Consider the following 27,077-nt stretch of genomic DNA (forward strand, 5'->3'; position numbering starts at 1 on the left):
TTGAGGGTTAGGGACTGATGTGAATGTACAGTATATATGTAAAGCGCTAAGTAAATTGACAGCGCTATATAAGTACCTGAAATAAATAAATAATAAAATAGTGGAATCCATGCCCTGACAGGTCAGGATTGTTTTGGCTGCAAAAGGGGGACCTACTCAACATTAGGTGGGTGGACAAAGTTATGGCTGATTGGTGTGAACAAAAATAATAAAAATCCTTATGATTTTCTTTCAGGTTTTCTGTTACTAGCTATTCATATGTAAAAAAAACTGGTGATGATGATCATTTTGACAGTCTGTTGAGGAGGTGCAAGTTCTCCCACAGGTAACCAGGTCACAGTTCAGTAATCAATGTAGAGTATTAACTAGTAGGGAATCCCAGTAGGGGCAGATCTGTATGCAAATGAGAACCACTTTCACACCTTCGGCAAAAGTCTTCCAGTACTCTGGCCCCAATACACTCGTTATTTCGAGGAACACTGTGTATAACAAGATTGCCCATTTGGCATATCAAGTACTTTCACATTAGTGTAAAATAAACTTGTGTAAAATTCAAATACTGACATGAGTGCACTGGCAATGAAGTCACATTATCAATTATGTATTTGGTGTAGATAATTTTCTTTTTCTCATTTCTTGAGCAGGTAAAGTGCAGATACAGACAGCATGAATGTAAATAATGTACTGTTTAAACTGGCCTGGGCCTGTGAAGACAGAAGGCATGTTCACGCCAGAAATCTTTATTTAGTTTCAGATTTATTCGCTCAATGAAGAATTTAGTTTGTCATATTTGTTTTGTTGAACTGATTCGTTTTCAGAATTCATTTCCTATCTTCGGCATCCGTTTCGTATATTTGTTGATCCGAGTGGATTTGAAAAATGTAGCAATTTTTTTTTAAATATTTCTACATATTTCAAGTGGATTCAATATTCAAATATCAAAACTATTCGGTAGGATGTTATATTTGTGGACGCAATGGAATAAATATTGCAACATTCAGCAACCTCACATTTTTTAAACCTAAGAATTGCATTAGTGGAATTGAACTGACTTTGACAATTAGAAATTCAATTGAAATCACAAATTTACTCAAATCCGAATTATCGAACAAATTTGAAAATTGATTTTCCCCACGGGCCTAAACTACTATCGTATCATCTGATGTCATACAAATGAAATTAATGCATTTGTTAAGTTCAGTATAACTTTTTTCGGATTCGCTGACATTCGTCTCTATGTCCATCCAGAGATTCGTATGGGTACAAATCTCCAAAAATCATTTTGTCATGAAATGAAACTAACATGTCTAGGAGACAGGGCTAAATGGGGGGGGGGGGGGGGAGTAAAATGAAGGCGAAGGCTATGCTTGGTAAGTTGCATTGTACCTCTGATTGAGACGTACAGGTATTCTTTAAGGTGGACTACATGAAATTCCTGATGAGAAAAAACCTTTACCAACACAAGGAATAAGGGGAAAAAACATACAAAAAGGGTAGATGTCAGGCCACATAGTGATAGGCAGGAACAGAGCCGTTTTGATCTGTTTTTTTTTTTCTTTTTAACTCCTGCAGGCTGCGTGCTTTTTCCAGGAAAATGTGTTCCTTGTATATTATATTTCCAAATATGCTTTTACCTTGAATGTTGAATTGCATCAAATCACAGGGGTATATTTTATGAAACATCTTTTCTATAAATGAGACACACTAAGCCTGCAGAGTGCTGTGCAGGTCACCCAGCTGCAGTGGAGTTGACTGAGGACCAAGACACATTGTAAGACACTCAATACCTTTGTGCGATGACCAGTTGTGAAGACACAGTGTACATTCTCACAAAGTGGCTTGCCAGAATGTTACAATGATACTGTTAAAATTTATTGCTATGAACATGCACAATGCACAGAACAATAAAACACATTTCTATCGTGGGGATATCTGTGAATATACTTGAACAAACGCTCCAAATCAAAAAAGTAGAAAGACCTGTTTAAGGGCTATCAGCCAATCACCACATCATTTGTACAATCTGCACTTATGTAAATTAAATTTTATACTTTAAGGAGTTTCTGTCTCTAAAAATGTTATCCAGAAGTCAGTTGCAACATAATAGCAAATCTTTTACATGTAAAGAAAGTCACTGACCTGACACAAGCATAGTATAGTGAGGATGACAGGGCCACAGGCAAAGCTAGTGTAGCCTTCTCTGTTCAACAGAAGCCAGTCTAACAACAGGTTTCTGCTGAACGGTCCTGCTGGAAAACCAACATTCTATCAGCACATACAGCCAATGACTGCAACATTGATCTGTGTATTCTAACTGGAAAAGGGGTGGGAGTGTCCTACTGTCAGAACACAGTAGTGCAGTGGGGGAGATCCCCTCTGCATCGCTTGTGTGGATGCAGGGATCTGTGAGGTTTTTTTTTAATTCAGCCCACTGGTTGAACAACAAAATTAACTCTAAGTGTATATTCTGATTTCAGTTTTCTACACCCTGAATGAAGGAGCAATGGAATCACCATAGGCCAGCAGTTTGGTCTTTCTACTAGAGGTTAGTGTTAGATGCATTAGTACATTGAATTAACTTGACTAAATTTAAAGATGAACGCCAACTAACACTTTTGAAGCAGTTACAGCAACAGTTTTGTTTTCCTTTTTGAGATAAAGCTTTAGCATAATAAAAGGTGATCATTATGTGCTCACCTGCTAGTGTTAAATGGTTTGTCTCAACCCACTAACTGCTACTTTTGCTGGACAGCTTAGTCTATTAAAGGAAGTTGAAACATGACAGACTTACTGGCAGGATTACCAGGTGAAAAAGGAAAAAAAAAGAAAACAAATGCAGATACCACATCTTGGATTGGTAAGCTGCAATATACAAGTATTACATTTTTATTCTTAGGTTTAACCCTTTCACTGCCAGGTCCGTCCTGCCTGTCAGGTGGAAGCAGTCAGGCAGCTCCACTGCTGCCAATTGCTTCCACAGCCCCCGGCAACGGTGCCCCCTGCCCCCGTAGGTGCGCTCCCGCTATGTATCCGGGCTCCGCTTGCCCATCTGCAGACCCGGGGGGGAGCAATGGGGAGCGATAGCAGGTGGTGGGGAGACAGAAGAGCGGACGAACATTCGCTCCCCTCCCCATATTTATATAACCTGGAAGGTAACGTCCACTTCCGGGTCATGGCTGTTACTTTCCAGGCTAGAATAGGTGGGGAAAAATGTATTGCAATGCGCTTTGCATTGCAATACATCTAATGGATCACGGAGGAGACCTGCAGGGTCTTTTAGACTCTGAATGTCTCAATAAAGAAAAACTGTCACCAAAAAATCATCACATATGGGGAATTTGTGTCCCCTATGTGATGAAAAAAAAAGTTTTTTTTTTGTTGTAAAAAAAAAAGTTTTTTTTTTTGTTGTAAAAAAAAATAAAGCTACATCGAAGCACATTACATCCCCCCCAAAAAAACTGGAGGCCCCCCTCCCCCACATATATGCATGTACAAACAAAAATGCACGTTAGGGAGCCTACACATGAAAATGTTGCTTGGGATGCACGTTACATATCGCCGCACATGCTGAAGTGAGAGCAATAATTCTAGCCCCAAAACTCCTCCTTAACGCTGCACTGATGACCTATAGGGCTTTTGAAGCGTCATGTATAGAAAATATAGGGTACTGAAGTTTAACGCAATTTCACAGGTGCACACAAATTTAAGATTTGGCATGTTGGGTATCTATTTACTTGGCACAACATCGTCTTTTATATTTTACCAAAAATGTGGATAATTTACTGCATTTGTTTGCCCTAAAATTTACTTTAGTGTGATTTTTACTGAAATTTTCTTTCAGAAAATATATGTTTGGGGGTTTTGTGTAATCTTCAGGCCTAAATTTTTTTTTTAAACAAGTTTGCAAAAAATGTAAAAAACAGCTCAGGCAGCTAAAGGGTTACTGCTTGAAGTATAATGAGGGGAAAAGTTGGAATGCAGTAGTGATTTTTTCTATCGCATATCACCACATAATTCAGCCTACAGAAAAGTAATTTGGCAAACAACAGTTTCACGTGTGAAATACACTTGAGAAAGTGCTTGCGTCCCACATTTAGTGGTTGCTATGTGAATTTTTTTTTAGCCCTTGTTAAAGCTGCTATACAGGAAAGCAAGGCATGAGGGCCATGGGTTTTACTTTCCTATGGATTGAATAGTGATTTGTGATAGATAAAAAAAGATTACTGCATTCTCACTATACTTCCCAGTGGGGTCATAATGTGAAAGGCCTAACATAAAAGCTGCCACCTAACCAGAGACAAGACTTCAAAACTGAACACACACACACTCCTAATTAGAAAAAAACCCAAACAAAAAAGCAAACTCAGGTCACATCAGTGTCCCCAAGCACCTTTCCAATCCAACCCCCTGTGATGAGTTCCAGACATTCTTCCTAGCTGCCTGCTGCCTTCCATTCAGAACTTCATGTAGCGTGAAGGAGCACAGGGGTGTGAACCCGACTAGAGGAATTTTTATTGTTGCTTAGCATGTGCATTCACAAGTCAGTGCTGCCATGCATCAGGGTCCACAAAAACTGTACATCTGCTACTTATTTCATCCCGTCAGCCAAGAGATGTTGCTGCTAAAACATTTTGGACAGAGCTACAGTTGCAAAAACCCACAAACACATCAAACAGTAAATACTGCAAACCTTCCTATTGCTTCTGCAACACAATGAAAGGGTTAACTATAATGAAATTCAGTGAGATGCCTCCTTCTCTTCCTTGAAAATCTTTTAACGTGCTAATTGATTTTATTGAAGGGAAGCACACGATTATTTAAATAATCAGTATGCCACCATCCCACAGTAGCAATAAAGACAAGGATTTACCACTGCCCAGCATTCTTAGTCCAGCTTTTACCAGCTTAGTCTCCTGCATTCCATTAGAATGTACATGTTTTGAAGAATAATATAAGTTTGAGCCGCCCTTCCCATCACTAGAAATAAGCTCGGGGGTCCTCCGAACACATGCTCTCTTTAACTTCAATGAGCTAACTCCCGCCTACAGCTCACATAAACAAAGAGGTGGGCTAAGGAGTGGGAACAACCCAGCCTATAGCTCAGTGGAGTAAAAAAAAAAAAAAAAAAGTGAGAGTTCAGATACAAAGTGTTCAGAGGACACTTAAGCTCGTCTGTAACCCCCCTTCCCCCACAACCAGCACTGCTTCCTTTTTAGATACTTTATATTTTTTTTGCCCACTAATCTTCAGCCCTGTCACGTGACATCATGGGTCATGTATACTGCATAGATCGGTGTTGTTCTGCATGGACAGGGTGCCTAGAAGCCCTAAGTTAATAGGAAATGGGGTTAATTATGCTGGGCACCATTCAGGCCAGAAGGAGACAAGTGCTGCAGCATGGAGATGTGTGGACAGCAAAAGAGTGTAAAGCTGGAGTTGGGCAATAATGTACACTATATTGTCAAAAGTATTGGGACACCTGCCTTTACATGCACATGACCTTTAACTATATATTGAGTTGGCCCACCCTTTGCAGCTATAACAGCTTCAGCTCTTCTTGGAAGGCACTCCACAAGGTTTAGGAGGGTGTCTATGGGAATGTTTGACCATTCTTCCAGAAGCGCATTTGTGAGGTCAGGCACTGATATTGGACGAGAAGGCCTGGCTCGCAGTCTCCACTCTAATTCATCCCAAAGGTATTCTATTGGGTTGAGGTCAGAACTGTCTTTATGGACCTTGCTTGGTGCACTGGTGCACAGTCATGTTGGAACAGGAAGGGTCCATCCCCAAACTGTTCCCACATAGTTGGGAGCATGAAATTGTCCAAAATGCCTTGGTATACTGACGCCTTAAAAGTTCCCCTCACTAGAACTAAGGGGCTAAGCCCAACCCCTGAAAAACCCCACACCATGACCCCCCCTCCACCAAACTTTACACTTGGCACAATGCAGTCAGGCAAGTACCATTCTCCGGGTAACCGCCAAACCCAGACACGTCCATCGGATTGCCAGACAGAGAAGCGAGATTTGTCACTCCAGGGAACACGTCTCCACTGCTCGAGTCCTGTGGCTGTGTACTTTACACCACTGTATCTGATGCTTTGCATTGCACTTGGTGATGTAAGGCTTGCATGTAGCTAATCTGAAGGCAACACAAAGTTTGGAGGTCTTTAGCTATTGACTGCATATGTTGACCCCGCTCTGTCATTTTATGTGGCCTACCACTTCGTGTCTGAGTTGCTGTTGTTCCTAGTTGCTTCCACTTTGTTATAATACCACTAACAGTTGAGTGTGGAATATTTAGTAGCAAGGAAATTTCACGGATAGACTTATTGCACGGTACCATGCTTGAATTCACTCAGCTCCAGAGAGCGACCCATTCTTTCACAAATGTTTGTAGAAGCATTCTGCATGCCTAGGTGCTTGATTTTATACACCTGTGGCCATGGAGGTGACTGAAACACCTGAATCCAATGATTTGGAAGAGTGTCCCAACACTTTTGGCAATATAGTGTATATATATATATATATATATATATATATATATATACACACACACGTACATACACTCGCTGGCCGCTTTATTAGGTACACTTTGTTAGTACCGGTTTGGACCTCCTTTTGCCTCCAGAACTGCCTAATTCTTTGTGGCATAGATTCAACAAGGTGTTGGAAACATTCCTCAGAGATTTTGGTCTATATTGACATGATAATATCATGCAGTTGCTGCAGATATGTCGGCTGCACATCCACATTCCACCACATCCCATAGATGCTCTATTGGATTGAGATCTGGTGACTGTGGAGGCCATTGGAGTACAGTGAACTCATTGTCATGTTCAAGAAACCAGTTTGAGATGATCTGAGCTTTGTGACATGGTGCATTATCCTGCTAAATATCATAATATGGGTACATAGGCATCTGGTGTGGTCTTCTGCTGCTGTAGCCCATCTGCTTCAAGGTTTGATGTGTCATGCATTCAGAGATGGTATTCTGCATACCATGGTTGTAATGAGTGGTTATTTGACTTTTGCCTTTTTATCATCTCGAACCAGTCTTCCTATTCTCCTCTGACCTCAACAAGGCATTTTCGTCCACACAACTGCAGCTCACTGGATATTTTCTCCTTTTCGGACCATTCTCTGTAAACCCTAGGGATGGTTGTGTGTGAAAATCCCAGTAGATCAGCAGTTTTTGAAATACTCAGTCCAGCCCGTCTGGCAGACACCAACAACCATGCCATGTTCAAAGTCACTTAAATCCCCCTTCTTCCTGATTGACATTGACAATTGTGTCCCCAGAGTTTCAGGAAATTCACTGCATTTCTATACAAGACTTAAATACAATTTGTCTTGTCTTCAAGTAAACCTACTACACATATAGACAATTCAGACCTGAATGATGCTGGTTTGTGGAAGGGATACTTTAAATAACATGCAGTGCGTAAGAAAACAGAGGTTTAGAAAAAGGCATTTTAGCTTTTTTTTTTTTTTTACTAATGATCCATATTCTAGTTCCCCATTGTAGTAAGAGAGCCTCTAGAACTACCCTGTATGTTTTATCTTTCTCAGAAAGTAAAAGCATACAGAAGGCTGTGCATCACTCTGCATCTCCCTTGCTCCCCAGCCTCACGTGACAACAATCTGGCACCAAGCATTATATTCTGTGAGATGGGGTCATCACATGTTTCCTCATACATAGAAGTCACAGGTTTTTCTTTAGACTCCACTGAGTTACTGGTTCAGGGAGGTAGTGGGAGATCATGGGTGAGGAAAGTACAACATACTTGTTCTATTGGCCTTATAGTAAAATTGTTACTGTCTGTGACAATCATGAGGCCCCCACCCTACTCAGGCCACTTGGAAGTCAGCATTCGACTCCTGGGTTTTATCTGCTGGTGGTGTGGTGGGAAAAGCCCATGACATCATCACGCTCGCAGCTCACCTCATGACTTGTGCACAGCCTTCGCCAGCGGCCAGCCCCGACAGCGGCAGTTACACTCGGATGGTCTCAGAGGTTCTCGGGATTCGTTGGGCAGCTCCAGATTCCAGAGCTGTCACAGTCATTTTTCACTTGCATTTTTCTTACGGGCATTTATAGGCAGGAGAAAAGTGCTGGGTTTTTACGTTTGGCAACATTGGTCCATTGTAATAATTTGATAGTGGTGCTTAGCCAAATAACAGTGACATTCTTGTTAGCCTACAGTATGATTACATGCAGAAGAAAAGTAAAATCTACTAACCTGTGGATTAGAGCATTTTATTTCTAGAGGCTCAAGATCAACATGAAGACAGACCACAAAAGAGTGTCCAGCGTCTGGCCCAGCAGAGGGCAGTGCATGGGAAGTAACAGCCAAGGTGGAGGTACAGCCCATGGACTCCACTAAGTTGAGTATAACTTGATGCTCCAGGAGAGTATACACACTGAACTGCTGAAGGTTGATGGTCCAAGGAAATGCAACACCTGGTAGGAATAAGGGGAAAGCTATTATTTAATACATATACACATACTTGGTCTAATCAAATTATTTTTTAAAGTCACTTAACAGGGCATATAATAAACATTATGTAATTAACGTATTCTCAAAGAAAACCATTTTGTTGACATCCTTGTACATAATATTTTGATTGTAATTTTCCCTAGGAAAATAGCTAGCTTCCGGTCTACAATTTCTATACAAGCCATTTTGTGATTTCAAAATCTTATTAAAAAATTATTTGCTATTTCAGTTCAGGTATGTTTTTTTTTATTTAAATAAATTCTAACAATCGCAAAGCTAGGGGTGTTCTGTAGATTAATTGTATAAACAAGGTACTCTAAAATCCCAAAAATCAGCAACAGGCTTGAGGCAAAACTGTGGGGATCTCACACATTGGAGGGCTGCAGTGGGTCTGTCATCTTTGGAGAGATACCAGCCCAGAGTACTGCTTGTCTGAAGAGATGTGCAAAGATGAAGGTTTTTCTTTTTTACAATTACTGGTCTGATTGTTGAATTTTAGCAGGCAGAACGTCTCAGCTGTGCATTTTGGGTGTTGGTGGGTGTAGTTAAGAAGAAATGTATAGTGCTTCACTTTTTTGCAATTTACCCTGCTATAGGTTTTTTGTTTTTTTTTTAATATAAATACATTAAGACACAGATGAAGTGAATATAGCTGCTATCCAAAACATCCAGTACAACAAGAGAAAAAAAAAGAATAATGGCACATCCCTAACTGCTTCAGTCAAGCTGAATAAGATTATATATAAAAAAGGAGCCTGTTACTCCAAATCAGACATACAACTATATACGTGAAGCTGCCCTCCTGCAATGATATTAATTCACTCCAAACAAGAAAGAAGAAAAAAAGGGTTATAGACGCTACCACCATAAGCATCACTATTATAAATAATGTGATAAATAAATTAAAATCTCTAAAAAAGAGGCCAACACAACTCTGTGAATTAAATCTTCAGTGTCTCTATCCAGAAATCTTGTATCAGTGCCACTACGATTCCCCACCACTGTGAGAAGTGCACACTCACTGACACTCCAGGGACCTCTGTTTTACTAAAAGTCAAAAAACGCTGTGGGTCATATACACTGCTCATAAAAATTAAAGAAACACTTTGAAAACACAGATCTCAATGGGGAAAAATATCATACTAGATATCTATACTGATATGGACTGGGTAATGTGTTAGGAACGTAAGGATGTCCCATCGTTTGAAGCAAATGAAAATTATCAATCTACAGAGGATTGAATTCAAAGACACCCCGAAAATCAAAGTGGAAAAAATGATGCAGCAGGCTGGTCCATTTTGCTGAAATTTCATTGCAGTAATTCAAAATCGTACTCAGTAGTCTGTATTGCCCCCACGGGCTTGTATGCATGCCTGACAACATTGGGGCATGCTCTTAATGAGACGACGGATGGTGTCCTGGGGTATTTCCTCCCAGATCTGGACCAGGGCATCACTGAGCTCATGGACATTCTGAGGTACAACCTGGCTGTGTTGGATGGACCTAAACATAATATCTCAGAGGTGTTCTATTGGATTTAGGTCAGGCAAGCGTGAGGGCCATTCAATGGTATCAATTAATTCATCCTCCAGGAACTGCCTGCATACTCTTGCCCCATGAGGCTGGGAATTGTCATGCACCAGGAGGAACCCAGGACCCACTGCACCAGCGTAGGGTCTGGGAATGGGCCCAAGGATTTCATCCCGATACCTAATGGCAGTCATGGTGCCATTGTCTAACCTGTAGAGGTCTGTGCGCCCCTCCATGGATATGCCTCCCCAGACCATCACTGACCCACCACCAGAACGGTCATGCTGAACAATGTTACAGGCAGCATAACGTTCTCCAATGTTTCTCCAGACCCTTTCACGTCTGTCACATGTGCTCAGGGTGAACCTGCTCTCATCTGCGAAAATCACAGGGCGCCAGTGGTGGACCTGTCAATTCTGATGTTCAATGGCAAATTCCAATCGATCTCTATGGTGCTAGGCAGTGAACACAGGGCCCAATAGAGGAAGTGGGGTCCTCGAGCCACCCTCATGAAGTCTGTTTCTGATTATTTGGTCAGAGACATTCACACAAGTGACGTGCTGGAGGTCATTTTGTAGGGCTCTGGCAGTGCTCATCCTATTCCTCCTTGCACAAAAGAGCAGATACCGGTCCTGCTGATGGGTTAAGCCCCTTCTACGGCCCTGTCCAGCTCTCCTAGAGTGCCTGTCTCCTGGAATCTCATCCATGCTCTTGAGACTGTGCTGGGAGGCATAGCAAACCTTCTGGCAATGGCATGTATTGATGTGCCATCCTGGAGGAGTTGAACTGCCTGTGCAACCTCTGTAGGGTATAGGTATCGCCTCATGCTACCAGTAGTGATACTGACCCTAGACAAATGCAAAACTAGTGAAAAACTGTCAGAAAAGATGAGTAGGAGAAAAAAAAAGTCAGTGGTCTCCACCTGTAAAACCATTCCTGTTTTGGGGTTGTCTCATTGTTGCCCATCTAGTGCACCTGTTGTTAATTTCATTAACACCAAAGCAACTGAAACTAATTAACAACCCCGCTGCTACTTAACTGACCAGATCAATATCCCAGAAGTTTAATTGACCTAATACTATACTCTGATTAAAATGTGTTCCTTTCATTTTTCTGAGTAGTGTAGTATCCTTCACATTGGATAATGGCCATCTACTTTGCTTCCTTCATACACTCCATCCATCCATAAATTGGTAAAAGAACATTTTGGCACTTACATGAATTTGTGCCAAAATCGGCACAGATGTAAACAGCCTATGTAAACCGCGTTCCTCCAACAGGAAGGAGTAGGGCCAGATGTGATATTACCGGAACCGAAAGTGACAACTCTGTTAGGGCCTCAACTAGTTTCACTGACTACATATTCAGGAAGAGCATATCTATATTTTTTTTTGCTGTGACACTTTAGTAACCCTCATTTATTTGAGAATTGTACCACTCCCATTATCAGGTCCATCATTGCTACTTTTGCGTTCGTATCTGCCCTTCCCATCGTACAGGGCCATACCCAGAAGATGATTTGAGATCCCTCGGAACACCTGCTATTTCTTTGCCATTTTGGGCAGTTTGTACAATTGTCAGAAGATAACTGAAGGCATATTGGATGGTGCAGTGTATGTTATTTTTACGTTACTGTACAAACTATAGGTCACCATAGCCCAAATGCCACATCAAATGTTCAGGGTGCTGGACCAGATTGCGACCCAATAAAGTTATTCCGCAAATTCACACTTGTTGCTTGTGGGAAGTTTGACAGGGCACAGAACTGTCTGCCCAACAAATGCCTTGGTATGAAGATCTTGAAGTGACAGTTTTGCTGGTAAGAGCGGTTTTCCTAAAACTGGCTCAATTTATGCCTTGTGTTTTAAATGAGTAGGGGATAATAGTAAATGCATTAAATGAAGAGTGTAAAGGTTAATATACGCTTGACAGAGAAGGTGAGTATAATACTTATATTTGAAGGTTTAGAGTGTCATGCAATGGAGAAGAATGCATTTCAAGATCTATATACAGCTTTAGGCATTGAGATGATGTGTAGATATCAGGATTCTGTAATAAGGTAACACAAATTGAGCTTGGCATGGCAGATATCAAGCATTTGCATATCAAATGTTTTCTGTATGCATGTTTTTAATCCACAGGAGCTAGAACCACTAAAACTCAAGTTTCCACTTCAAACACTGGACATGTCACATCACCCAATACTCCAGAAACCAGCCAAAAATCTCTGCTGGGTGTCGAGTTTATAAAGCTATTTTGTTAGAGGGGGAACTCCCATCACAATATATCCCAGACTTTATTTTACATGAGCTCAAGCAAACAATTTCTAATATTTGAAGCTCACTCATACAGAGACAGATTTATGTTAGCAATCATAAAGTAAAAGGGGATTCTGGCTCATTTCATGTTGCTTGCGAACAATAGTTAAGTACCAGAACTACCACATTGTATAAGACCTCTTGCACACAGTACTGATATTTGAGCATCTGCTCTTTTTACCATAATTTCAGATGTTTGTTTTGCGCGTATTCATATGCACGTTCCCAAATTTGTACTCATATGCGCTTTTGCGCAAATGTGGGCACAATATATTCTAGGGAAAATTAATTAATATTTATGCGCATATGCGCTTATTTGCGTGCATTTGCGCGCAGGCTGCATAATTTAGTCACCAAAAATGCAGATTTTACTATTTTTTTCTTACTGAGGAATATGCGGCACTTATTTATGCACCTGTGTGCAAAGGCACATTGTAAATAATGGGCTACATTTTACCTCAGTAAAAGAAAAAGCTGTACTGAGCTTTTTCAAGCTGCAGTGAGCAAAATGCCTAAGATTGCCAGCTAACTGCAGCCAAAATGTGAGATAAAAGATAACAGAAAGACATCTGATCCATTGCTGTTATCTGTAGAAATGAAACTGTCCCTGGGTGGTATAGTCCACAATTGCTCCATGTCACCTCCAGTATAAGCCTTGGTTCACACTGGTGCGACTTCAGGTGCAATATGTGATTTACAAATCACACCTGAAATTGTATCTAATGTATTTCTATAGCACTGTCTTCAGCGCAATTTCAAAAATAGTTTCTGCACTACTTTTTTTCTGATTTCATTGTGACTTGCATTGACTTCTGTTAACCACCTCCCGCCCGCCATATTCTCCAATGACGGGCGCAAGGTGGTTCTCTCGTTCTGGGAGGACGTCATATGACGTCCTCCCATTCTCACCGCGCATGCACGGCTCAGGAAGCGTGCAGCGCGGCAATCGGCGGTGCGCTGTGTCCCCCGGACACAGCGGATCACTGATCTACGGAAAGAGCCGAAGATGTCGGCTCGGTCATGTGATCAGCTGTGTCCAATCACAGCTGATCACATGTAAACAGGGAAATGCCAGTTATCGGCTGACAGCTCAAGAGGAGAGCCGGTAATCGGCATTCCGCGGAGGGGACATGTACACTGATCATCATGGCACTGATGATCAGTGTGGCCCCAGAAGTGCCACCTGTCAGTGTCCATCAGTGCCAGCGCTGAACATTGCCACGTGCCAGTGCCACGTGCCAGTGCCACATATCAGTGCCCATCTGAGCTGCCTTTCAGTGTCACCCATCAGCGCCAGTCAGTGCCACCTATCAATGCCTATCAGTGCTGCCAATCAGTTCCACCTATCAGTGCCAGTCAGTGCCGCCTATCAGTGTGCATCAGTGCCGCCTATCAGTGTGCATCAGTGCCCGTCAGTGCCTCATATCAGTGCCACCTAACAGTGTCAGTCAGTACCACCTAACAGTGCCAGTCAGTGCCGCCTATAAGTGCCAGCCAGTGCCGCCTATAAGTGCAGGCAAAAAAATTTGCATTTATTATTTTTGTCCAAAGGAGACTGGAAAGCATTGCACCAGTGATCAGTAGATCACTGATGGTATGCACGTCTCCTGCAGACCTGTCAAATATCTGCTTGCTGTACGGCAGGGCTTAAAATTTCGAGTCTAGACCTACTAGCCAGGCACAAACCTTACTCTCCACCAGCTGCCCTACCCAACCTTGCCCAGGTCCGCCTCCAAACCCACCCCAAGCCCTGCCCCAACCACGCCCCCTTAAAGCTTATGAAATTACATTTTTCTTTAGAAGAGTCCAAAATATAAAAAAACTGCAATTATAACTTAGCTTTATTATGTCAATTTAAAAACAAAAAAAGACTGACAATTTTGAAAAAAAAAAAAACTATTTTTGACTTTTTGCTATTAAACATGTCCAGTAAAAAAAATGTAAAAAATCAAATAAATTTACACCAAATTGTATTCTGCTACATGTCCCAATACATGTAAATTAATTGGTTTACGTGTAAGTTATAGCGTTTGCAAATGGCGGCATAGATACTGGAATTTTGTTTCTTTTAATTTTATTTTTACTAGTAATGGTGGAGATCAGCGACTTATAGCGGGACTGCGGCGGGCATTCTGACACTGGGGGGAAACTGTCTTGGTGTCACTGACATCCACAGTGACACCAATACAGCGATCAGTGCTAATAAAAAGCACTGACACTGTACTAATGGCACCAGGCAGGAAAGGGTTAACATCTGGGGTGATCAAAGGGTTACCTGTGTGCTGTGTGTGTTTTATTATGGGGCTGTGTGTGTGCTTTCCACTGTAAGCACACTGCTTTGTATGGCTCTGCTATGCTGACAGGGGAGAGATCTGTGTGGTTTACATACAGTTCTTCCCCGTCTGTAATACTTGGCAATCACCATGTGCTGGCGAGTAATCACCGGCCGGGACCCGGTGATTGACAGCGAATGGCACCGCAGGTAGGGCGCGCGTGTGGCCCGTGCATGCCCCCTACACGGAAATGCAAAATCACGTGTATATATATATATATATATATATATATATATATATATATATATGTGTGATTTTGAGCACTCCTGCTGCCCTGTAGCAGGATTTCTGCTATAGGGTGGCGAGAAAGCAGTTAGATTACACTATTAAACATTTTATTCAGAAGTTACAAAAATACATAGTAACAACAACAATGTAAACATAAAAGGAAAATAAGTGCTTTACATCATTAGGGACACCAACGCTGAGGCACTAATTCTCCTAGTGATACCAAAGCTGAGGCACTATTCCTCCCACTGACACCATCGATGGGGCACTATTCCTCCCCACTGACACCAACGATGGGGCACTATTCCTCCCACTGACACTAACAATGAGGCACTATTCCTCCCAATGACACCAACGATGGAGCACTATTCCTCCCAATGACACAAACAATGGGGCACTGTTCCTCCCACTGACACCAATGACGTGGCATCATTCCTCCCACTGACACCAACAATGGGGCACTATTCCTTCCACTGACGCCAATGATGGGGCACTATTCCTAACACTGACACCAACAATGGGGCACTATTTCTCCCACTGACACCAACAGTGTTACACTATTTCTCCCACTGACGCCAATGACGTGGCATCATTCCTCCCACTGACACCAATGACCTGGCACCATTCCTCCCACTGACACCAATGATGTGGCACCATTCCTCCCACTGACACCAATGACGTGGCACCATTCCTCCCACTGACACCAATGATGGGGTACCATTCCTCCCATGCATGTCAACCAAGAATGGGGCATTGTCCTATTTACTGATACCAATGATAGTGTACAATTCAATCACTGATACAAATGCTGAGTCCCCACACAATGATGGTGTGTCCCGACACAAAGATCCACAGTTCGGGGCCCTAGAGAGGTTCTTACTTGTGTTGTCAGTGGCTGTCATCCATCCGAGTGGAGTGTCCTCCGTCCTCTCCCCGAGTACCTGGGCTCCTCATCCTTCCTTCAGCTCCATGAACAGCAGTGCCATTGGTGAAATGTCGGGGTCCCGTCATCCGATTCTCGGGATCAAAGTGGCCACTGCATGCCAAGTCACACCCATCTTGTCCCTGTACACCGGAGTGGAACCCACTCACTGCTCTAGAATTGGTCAGAGAGTCTGTGGAGCTCATGGAGCTGCCCACTGCTTCCTCGCTGTGGAATATACAGCCCAGCATGCCGCTGCATGTCTCCTGTCTTGTGCAGAGTGTCAGCACACACTCGCCCCCACATTATTTCCACTCGCCAAATGCGAGCAGGCGAGCAGATATTTCAAGGCCTGCTGTATGGGATGTACGGCCAAAGAGATATTCTGACAGGAAGCTTCAATGAACAAACACGGCGCTCCACAGCACCATGGTAGTTCATTGAAAACGACAAGCCCACAGCCACTAAGGCTGTAGGAACTTGCAGTTCATTCATTCACGGAAGTCTGTGAATGAATGACGTGGCCGTTTGGGTGGAGCCGCACTGTTTTCAAATCTGACAGATAGTATGGGAAAACTTCTCCCCGTACTATCGGTCAAAGGGAGGGAGAGCACCTAAAAATGGGTGGAACATGCAACATGTTCCCAAAGGTGGACTTATCCTGTAATTGCTACTGAGACTTCATAGACAATTATGTCTATTTTTAAGGCTATCTAAATTCTAATATACCTTAATTTTTTATCTTTTGAGAAGTTTAAAAGTGAACCGAGGTGTTGAAGATCTTCAACACCTCCATTCACTTATAAACTTCTCAAAAGACAAAAAATTAAGGTATATTAGAATTTAGATAGCCTTTAAAAATAGAGAAAGCTGACTTTACACATATTTTTGGTCCTGTCCCAAAATATTGCCTGTCTGCATGTGGTACATTTTGAGGCTGAAATGACTACTCCAGTTGAAAACTGTAACAATCACATATCTATTGGGTCTAGTTGAAGGACTGGGTACCACATTGGCTGCTAAATCATATCAAAATGTAATATTAAACGTCAAATGTTAAACCTACTGTAACTTACTGGAAGACTCTGATAAACGCTCCGCTATACTTGTATAAATCATCAAGCATATAAAGAGGCCAGACCTCTAAGCTTAAAAAAAAATGAATAGATGGCTAAACAATCTCCATACCAATGCAGAATAAACCTATAGTTTTATAATGCGCTATTCAACCTATAGGACATTGGGTACCATAATTATTTTACAAGGATAAAAAAAAACCCTACCAGGAACTCCCACAAAGCTGAACTCTGTAAGAAAACCTTCAAAATGACACTGGCCTTTGAGCTACCACTCAATCCTTAGTTTCTAAACCTGAAAATTGGACTAACAAACTTTTCTTGAACATCTTATCAGGTACCAGCTATGTAAACAGGATATGGCTTTAAGAACTAGCAATGATGTGCAAAACACAAACCTAATATGTGGCACAAAGCCTGTTTAAATATGGATATTTAAATACAGATAAATTATGAAAGAGTCCAAGTCTGTCACTCTAGTTTACTTGGTTCATTGGTTTCTGTGAAAGCAGTGCACAATTTTCTGTGTGTAAAGTTACACTGTAAAATTGAAAATAAAAAATATAAAGTTAAGTATTTTTTACAAGCAGTAAAAATGGCTTTAAGACAAGTCCTCAGTCCTCTGTAGGTGCAACCACTGTGGGGCAACTAACCCTTAAAGTTAACGGGAGGCACACTACTTGCAATGCCCACCCCCACTGGTGAGAGAATTGAACAATTTCAGAGCTTCTGCTGTGAAGTCTGATTATATATCACTCCACAATGCCTGCCATTACAGAGATGAGTGGAGGCTTGTTTTAAAGCTCATTCACTGCTCATTAAACTTATTTAAAAATGAAATGTTCATATAGCTTACTTTAAAAAGGTTGGAAAATTCATAAAAAAACCTCTTACAACCTGTACAGTGCTAAAAGAAGAGGCGTCAAAAAAATAAAATTAAAAAAGCACAAAATTTGGCTAAGATTGCCAAAGCAGTTACATCGTTTTTGGGGCCTCCATGAAGCATGCCATTTACTATAAGCACCAAATTTTCAAGAGCCAAAAATAAACTGCAGTGCTAAAACTAGCAGCTGGAAGGTATGATATGGTCGCTGGCAAATGTGGTTACAGGCTGCGAGGGTACTGCGGCTATGTATATAAAATCATATAGATTTCAGTTGTTCTGTTAAGAGAAGTGAAAATTCTATATAATAACATTTCTTCAAATGTTTATCCCAGCAAAGAAAAACAAAGTAATTACGGAACAGAATTGCATATTATATATTTAAAACATGGAGGTCTCTAAGGTTTTCCCTAATGAAGATAGATGATTTTTTCTTTTTCCTCTAACACAAAAAGGCAACAGTGGAGTGGGTAAGATATTCTTTGGTGACCTGAGAAAGTACATCCAGAAATAATATTTAGTGTTCACGTTCTTCTCCAGTCATCTGTGCCCTGTTGCACTTTTTGTGAAATGAACTAACTTTTTTTTAATTTTTACTGAATACTTTTACTAATATCTCCAGTAATTAGAGAAAAAGTCTAGAATGTCTAATAGAAAACTTAGCTAAAAACTATTTATATTTAAAATGCACATGTAACAAAACATCATAATTTTAAGAACCTGTATAAGTATTCCCCTACCCAGACTTCTACATTTTGTGGTACTATAACCTAGAATTAACTAGACATTTTTTTTTAAATTCGCTTCAGCGCTGCCATGTTGAAAGTGGACTGTAGGTAAACAGCAGTTGTTAAGTTTTGACAAAGATTCTTGAGGTGATATTAAATGCTGACTTTTTTTTTTTAAAATAACAAGCATGTCATACTTACCTGCTCTGTGCAGTGGTTTTGCACAGAGCAGCCCTGATCCTCCTCTTCTCAGGTCCCCCAACGGCATTCCTGGCCCCTCCCTCCTGCCTAGTGCCCTCACAGCAAGCAGCTTGCTATAGGGGCACCTGAGCAGGCGCATTCCTGAGCTGTTGCTCTGTCTGTCCATTCAGACACAAAGCATGGCTCGGCCCTGCCCCCACTTTCTCCTCATTGGCTTGATGTGATGGACAGTAGCCGTTGGCTGTCTCAGCCAATGAGAGAACCCAGAGCGCCGCTGCTCTTATGCACATCGCTGGATCAAGAGGGGGCTCAGGTGAGTATTGGGGGATGCTGCACACAGAAGGTTTTTTACCTTCATGCATAGAATGCGTGACGGTAAGAATTAGACAAAAAAAAAACCTTGAGCCTTTACAACCACTTTAATTGTATTGTAAATAATGTGGGAAAATATACAGAATTTCATTTTCAAGTATGTATGAAATAATGTGTATATTAGTGTAAACATATCATTGAAATCCATTGTGACTGGAGCCAATACCCACGTGAGCTCCTGTTTCTCTACTCCTTAATTCATTAATAAAACCATTAAGGTTTTTATTATTTAGAAGACCAGCCATTCATCAACACACATTGATTATGAGCAGCATGCCCTGCAATTCTGGGGCTCAAGATTAATTTAATTCCAACCATGGACAACATATGTATTGTGCTTAACTTGGTTTTCTCTTCAAGTTTTCTCCAAAAATTCAAAAACATACTGGTAGGTTACCAGGATTCTATTCAATGTAGCAGGCACAATTGACAGTAGGATCCATTGGGAGCAAGGAAGAACTAATGTGGATAAGTGCATATGCACACATTTTCACATATATACTATATTGTGGAAATTCACCTGTTGCTCAGAGCAAATCTGTATTTTTATGGCACATTGAGATTGAACACAGGCTGGCTAAAATTTCAATTAGCATAACAAAGGCAGATGGGTGCAGAACATGCAGACACACATAGAACTTTGACAAATGAACAGAACAAAGCACAAATGTTAGTAATGAAAAGAATAGTTTCCAGTGCTGCAGTGCTGTGTATAGTCTGTACTCAGATGAATTCCCCAAGTAACTGGTAATTTCTCAGTAGAAGTCCATGTCACCAGAATGGAACGCTATGGCTGGATAATGGTTTCTAGCTGTAATATGAATACAGAAGAGGAGAGGAGGGGATTTTTATAGTAAATAAAGAAGCAGAGATGTTTATTATCAAAGCAAAGAGCTGCACTGCCATGACTTTCCATCCAAGTGACATGGTGTCTGTTCTACCAGATGGCTGGAAAGAAAACACAGTGAGACCAGCAGATATGTTTTAAACTAGACATCCTCCCATTATAATTAATGATCATATCATTATTCAGATGCGTCATGGTCGTTGGCATAGAGTACAGCAAAGCTCTATTAACTTAAGTCATTTTCTTTATTTTTTTACTTTAACACATTTTTGCTCTGTTTTCAATAAAACATGACAAAAATGCATAATTATTTTCTTGTTTGTTTTTATGAATGGGCATGGAAAAGAAATTTTATAGCAAGAAATGTTAATCAACTGCCAGTGCTATGCCATAGGTGGCACCCTTGGGTTCCTGCACATCAGGTTCCCATTGAAAGATTTTTTTACAATTCCTATTCTGGAGATATGTAGTTTTTATGACAGAAAGTGAAGGGAAATCTCCTCAATGGAGACATAAATGGATCTAGATGGATGTAAGCTGATGTAAACACACGTCCCTTATAGACATACCCTGTGGTTCTAGGCTGAACACTTTTGTGAAGGAGCCAAAACTAAGAAAAGATCATTTCAGATGAGCATTCCAATCAGATCCACCTGTTGGATTTTCAGGAGGGTCTGATCAGAAGCTAAATTATCTTTTTATCGTAAATCACCTCACTTCACAGAAGCGAGCAGATTTAGAATTCAATACCATTTTTTTTCCATAATAATTTTTTATTAAACATTATCAAGTGCTGTTTGGTGAGCAAGTTACAGTTTACAGAGTTAATAGGCTCCCTCATGAACTTGTCATGGAGAAGCACTGATCTTGTTCCAAATGTATTCACACAGTCACCCCCCATTTTAGGAATTCAATATCATGTTTATTTCTTTTTTTGTTCAGTAGGTATTTTTTATTGTTTTAAGCACAGCAGATAAAGAGCCATTAAAAGGCACAGAAGGTAAGAGTATGGCACACAGGCCAACAGTACAAACTGATCACCATTTTAAATTTGTTATGCTTTGTAATGGAAGATAATTTCTGTAGGCAAATAATTGTGTCTATGGTACCCTCAGATTTGGGCTGGATACCTGGATCCACCAGAAGAAATCTGAGTGATTTCATAGCAGTGTTCGCAATGTGTGAACATGGAAATATTGCTGTTGTTAGGTGCATGTTTTTATGGTGACAGGTATACTACAGTACACATGCATTGCTGACAGTACATTATAGCATGATATTATAACACATTGGGGATGATTTTTTAAAAGGGCTAGAGTATGCTTACTTGGCAGAAGATCTTTCACTTAGCTTAGTGAAAATTCACTTTGCATAGAATACCCAATCACTTGCAAGGAAAAAAAATAAAAGCTGTGTTTTGCTTGTCCATGACAAAAGAAATCAGCAGCACTATACCTCTTTCAAAAGGGTAAGGGAACAGTTCCTTGCAAAGAGAAAATACACTTTGCTAAGTGAACAGCAAATTTGACTTTAGTAAATCAACTCTATTGACTACACAGACATGTGCTACAAAGTGAAGCCATCCCTTTATTGGTGAGCTGATTGGAGTGCATGGATAAAATGACTGTTGCCTCCACCCTGTTCAATTGGTGGAACAATTGAAATAAAAGGACACATATGCTATATATCTTTGAGAACACAGAGTGGTTTTGATGGAAAGGAACTGATTAAATTGACCAAAGTGAAGATAATGGCAAGGCAATCCTTAATGCATAAATCATTACTAAACTTCAAAGCCGTACAGTGCATTTTGTAGTTTTGTCCAATTCATAAAAGGCTTTCTCCTGAAATCTACACTATTTTATTTATTATCTTTCAGGATGGCCTTAGCTGCCAAACCATATACAAAGAAAACTATCCAGGTAACACAGTTCAATGTAGAAACTGATAGAGTTTCTATGAATAAAAAATTATATTTTAGCATTTCTATAATGTTGATCTATGAGACCAGATATCAAATAAGCCCAAAATACAGGGTCATCTCAAGGTCCCAGTTGTACAACAGTCAATTGTTCCTCCAGATGGAGATGTTGTTCTGCAAACACAATGTACACAGAGCAAATGGTGACAAAACTATAGCCAATCTTTGAACAATGGGTCATGTTGATCAGTAAACATCTTCTTACACTGAAACTTTACTTTCTATGTTTGACAAGCCTTAGACACAGCAAACATAGACTTGTGTTAGGCTAGGTCAGGGGCGGACTGACAACTCATGGGGCCCCCGGGCAATAGAGGATCATGGGGCCCGTGTCCTTTCCCAAACTCAAAAAAGCCTATGAAAAAGGTACCAGGGGCATCTTATGGGGCCCCCTACTGACCCCGGGCCCTCGGGCAGTGCCCGAGTTTCCAAATGGTCAGTCCGCCCCTGGGCTAGGTGCACACTAATGCGGTGTGGTTCATCACATGTGATTCGCACAGGAACCGCACCGCATTCCTGTGTAAATCACATGTGATTTGTGTGCAGTGCGATTGGAGCCATACATTTTGTATGGCTCCAATTGCACCGCACCAAAAAGGTGCAGGACCCTTTTTGAGTCCGCACTAGAATCGGATCGCATGGGTAGTCACACCTATGCGATCCAATTCTGCACATCGCACTGCGTTTTGCAGACCAATTTCGGGGTGTTGTTAACATACACACCCGCAGCGGTTCGAATGAACGGGGTGCAATTCTGAAGCGGTGCAGAATTTACACAGAAAACACTTTTTATTCCGCACCACATCAGTGTGAACCCAGCCATATAGATGGAGAAAAAAAATATATATTCATTTCTATTTATCCATAACAACCTAATCTTGTATATTCAGCTGCTTTCCATTGTCTCAACACTGGGAATGTAAGCAAGAGAGATCCCCTACTAAAGGAGATGGACTGCTTGCAAAAGTTCTACAGTTCAAATTATTAATATAGCAAAAATTGATTTCATGGACTATATTGCAAGTCATGAGGGTAAGATCTTATGACACAGTTGTAATATATATACATATCCAATTCAAAATATCATCTTATCTAAAAATGACTCAGCCTTAATATTATCATAATTATGTTGTTTGTACTCATTATCCATATTGTTTTTTATGTGTGTGTGTTATAATGTAGCCATACTCAAGTAGTAGTTTAACGTATAAAAATTATTTTCTGTGTAATTTTAATATTTTAATTATGGCCCCCTATGTACACATTGTTAGATAAGATTTTGTATGTAGATGGTAATATATCAAAAGATAAAGTATCACAAATTCAAGGACTGCCAGGCCCCTCAAAGGCATTTTATATTTTTAGGTAAACTAACAGTTGAATCTTTTACACAAAAAGATTAATTTATCCTATAACCGATTAGTTACTACAAAATGTAGATTTCCCCTGATAACCTGAGGAAAGAAATTTTTAGACCCAGGATGCAACTGGTAGTCAGATCAGTTAGTGGTTGTTTACACAAAATGTTAATCAATAATCTGGGCTACCAATGAGAAATAAGGTTACACCTTCTTGGCCAGGTTTCTGAGGCATTGTTTTCATTGAATAAATGTCAAGTCAGGTAGATAGAGAGGACAACACAAATCATCATTAAGAGACAGATCATACATCACACACTCATCATCTACGGGGGATCATCACACATCTGGCTGAAGATCTGACACACACTTCATTGAAGCTGAGACACACAGATCCAGCATAGATAGATGCTATTTTGGGAAAGACCAACTCCCCCTACTGATCGTCAGCCATCTCTTGGGGGTCTGGTCAGCAGCCTTTTTAAAGCCTACTGTACATCCAATTTTGGCGGGTAAATATAATTTCCATTTTCTTGTTGATTTATTCTGTTTACAATATTTTGTGTTGGTCAATTTTATATCCCCTTCCAATCTCCTAAGACAGTGATGGCGAACCCGTGGCACGCGTGCCACAGCCGTCACGCCGAGCCTTATCTGTGGGCACGCCAGGAGAATCCAGCGGCGCGCTGTCTTCCCGGCTGTAGTGTGCGTGACAGCCGGGTCCCAAGTGCGCATGCACAAGAAGCAGTGCTGTTTGTGAATGGTAAGGCGGTACCTGGGACACATGACAGATCCCAGAAGCCGCCGGACCAATCACAAAGCGCAGCGCTTCTCGCGCATGCGCACTGGGCATCCGGCTGTCCGACGAGCGCCCACACTACAGAAGCCGGAAAGACAGCGCGCGGCTGGATCGAGGAACAGGTAAGATATAAAAAAAAAACTCTGCGGAAGTAAGAGCGGGTACCTGTCAAATTCAGGTACCCGCTCCCCCTCCCTCCCCAAAGGTCCGCAGTCTCTGGTCATCTCTGTACTGTCCGCAGTCTCTGGTCATCCCTGTGCTGTCCGCAGTCTCTGGTCATCCCTGTGCTGTCCGCAGTCTCTGGTCATCCCTGTGCTGTCCGCAGTCTCTGGTCATCCCTGTGCTGTCCGCAGTCTCTGGTCATCCCTGTGCTGTCCGCAGTCTCTGGTCATCCCTGTGCTGTCCGCAGTCTCTGGTCATCCCTGTGCTGTCCGCAGTCTCTGGTCATCCCTGTGCTGTCCGCAGTCTCTGGTCATCCCTGTGCTGTCCGCAGTCTCTGGTCATCCCTGTGCTGTCCGCAGTCTCTGGTCATCCCTGTGCTGTCCGCAGTCTCTGGTCATCCCTGTGCTGTCCGCAGTCTCTGGTCATCTCTGTGCTGTCCGCAGTCTCTGGTCATCCCTGTGCTGTCCGCAGTCTCTGGTCATCCCTGTGCTGTCCGCAGTCTCTGGTCATCCCTGTACTGTCCGCAGTCTCTGGTCATCCCTGTACTGTCCGCAGTCTCTGGTCATCCCTGTACTGTGTCCCCAGTCTCTGGTCATCTCCTGTACTGTGTCCGCAGTCTCTGGTCATCCCTGTACTGTGTCCGCAGTCTCTGGTCATCCCTGTACTGTGTCCGCAGTCTCTGGTCATCCCTGTGCTGTCCGCAGTCTCTGGTCATCCCTGTGCTGTCCGCAGTCTCTGGTCATCCCTGTACTGTCCGCAGTCTCTGGTCATCCCTGTACTGTGTCCCCAGTCTCTGGTCATCTCCTGTACTGTGTCCGCAGTCTCTGGTCATCCCTGTACTGTGTCCGCAGTCTCTGGTCATCCCTGTACTGTCCGCAGTCTCTGGTCATCCCTGTACTGTGTCCCCAGTCTCTGGTCATCTCCTGTACTGTGTCCGCAGTCTCTGGTCATCCCTGTACTGTGTCCGCAGTCTCTGGTCATCCCTGTACTGTGTCCGCAGTCTCTGGTCATCTCCTGTACTGTCCGCAGTCTCTGGTCATCTCCTGTACTGTCCGCAGTCTCTGGTCATCTCCTGTACTGTTCGCAGTCTCTGGTCATCTCCTGTACTGTCCGCAGTCTCTGGTCATCCCTGTACTGTCCGCAGTCTCTGGTCATCCCTGTACTGTCCGCAGTCTCTGGTCATCCCTGTACTGTGTCCCCAGTCTCTGGTCATCCCTGTACTGTGTCCGCAGTCTCTGGTCATCCCTGTACTGTCCGCAGTCTCTGGTCATCCCTGTACTGTCCGCAGTCTCTGGTCATCTCCTGTACTGTGTCCGCAGTCTCTGGTCATCCCTGTACTGTGTCCGCAGTCTCTGGTCATCCCTGTACTGTCCGCAGTCTCTGGTCATCCCTGTACTGTGTCCGCAGTCTCTGGTCATCCCTGTACTGTGTCCGCAGTCTCTGGTCATCCCTGTAATGTCTGCAGTTCTGGTCATCCCTGTACTGTGTCCGCAGTCTCTGGTCATCCCTGTACTGTCCGCAGTTCTGGTCATCCCTGTACTGTCCGCAGTCTCTGGTCATCTCCTGTACTGTGTCCGCAGTCTCTGGTCATCCCTGTACTGTCCGCAGTCTCTGGTCATCCCTGTACTGTGTCCGCAGTCTCTGGTCATCCCTGTACTGTGTCCGCAGTCTCTGGTCATCCCTGTACTGTGTCCGCAGTCTCTGGTCATCCCTGTACTGTTAATTAGTTTGCACTACTGTACGAGTTGTTTTTTCTAAACCAAAAGCTCGATATTCAGGTTTCATTGCAGTGTTGGCACTTTGAAAGAAATAAGTTGGTTTTGGGTTGCAGTTTGGGCACTCGGGCTCAAAAAGGTTCGCCATCACTGTCCTAAGATGTCACAATTAGATAATAATATTTTGCCGTATTGACAATTTACAGATGGACTATGCCCTTTGATTCAGCTGCAGTGGACCAAAGAATATAATTAGTCAAATGCAAATGATTGTCTGCCAAATGCAATAACAACTGTTAGGATATCTACGTGGTGGAATATTTGTTTGCTTTAATTGTGTACTAATGTGGAAACATATAACCTAGAAATTCATTTCAAAATCTTAGTGTCTGTTCATATCCCAGTCTGACTATTATGTATGGTGATTGTAAAGCAACTTCTGTAAAATAAATTTAATTTATTTTTATAGCCCTCTGTCCATACTTACACCCGATCTTATTGTGTTAATCAAAGAATTTTTGCATGGGAAAAGAATCTCAAAAATAATTAGTAAACTTAATTATTATTTTTTTATTATATTTTGTATTGTGGGCACTGTTGTTCATTGATAGATTAAACGGTTGATATAGATGACTAAACTAATTGTTCAAACATTCCTTAACAAAGCAAAAAAAAAAATGTTTGGGTTATAAAGAACCCTGAGTCAGGAAAAAATGGCCAGTAACTTACATGATATAAGTTTATGGCCTCTTTAGGCCTCATGCACAGTGGGCATGCTGCTTATATAGGCTATTAGTGTGTTTTCTTCATTTTTTTATGCTACTTTTTCTGCCAGATATTCTAGCAAATGTTTGTCGCCTAGTGTGCAAGGACCCTAATAATTCTTATTCTATCAGTTATTTTAATTGGAAGAATTTTAAGAAATATTAAAATATAACTATGTAAATCAACATCTTTACCACAAAGCATGCAGCATAAGTTAGATGATCATGCTATTTCACAGTCTGTCCCTCCCCTGCAGCTTGGGGTCCAGCAAAACTACCATCAACTTGCTTGTAAATTAACATAGGCATGTCCCTCCCTAACTGTATACCACAATAGAATTCTCAGTGTCTGAGAGACCT

The 27,077-nt window shown here is 41.8% G+C and overlaps 1 protein-coding gene across 1 annotated transcript in view; it reads right to left on the bottom strand.

The window, feature by feature from the left end:
• VPS13B (vacuolar protein sorting 13 homolog B) overlaps positions 1-27,077 on the bottom strand; it is a 1,305,797-nt gene that overhangs the window by 591,397 nt on the left and 687,323 nt on the right. The window contains exon 24 of the mRNA XM_089666424.1: positions 8,243-8,463. Coding sequence (XP_089522550.1) covers positions 8,243-8,463 — 221 coding nt within the window. The remainder of the gene's footprint in view (positions 1-8,242; positions 8,464-27,077) is intronic.

This window comes from Staurois parvus, unplaced genomic scaffold, assembly GCF_062004578.1.
Source record: "Staurois parvus isolate SC_StPar_1 unplaced genomic scaffold, SC_StPar_1.0 ptg000052l, whole genome shotgun sequence".
In the NCBI taxonomy this organism is placed as follows: Eukaryota; Metazoa; Chordata; class Amphibia; order Anura; family Ranidae; genus Staurois; species Staurois parvus.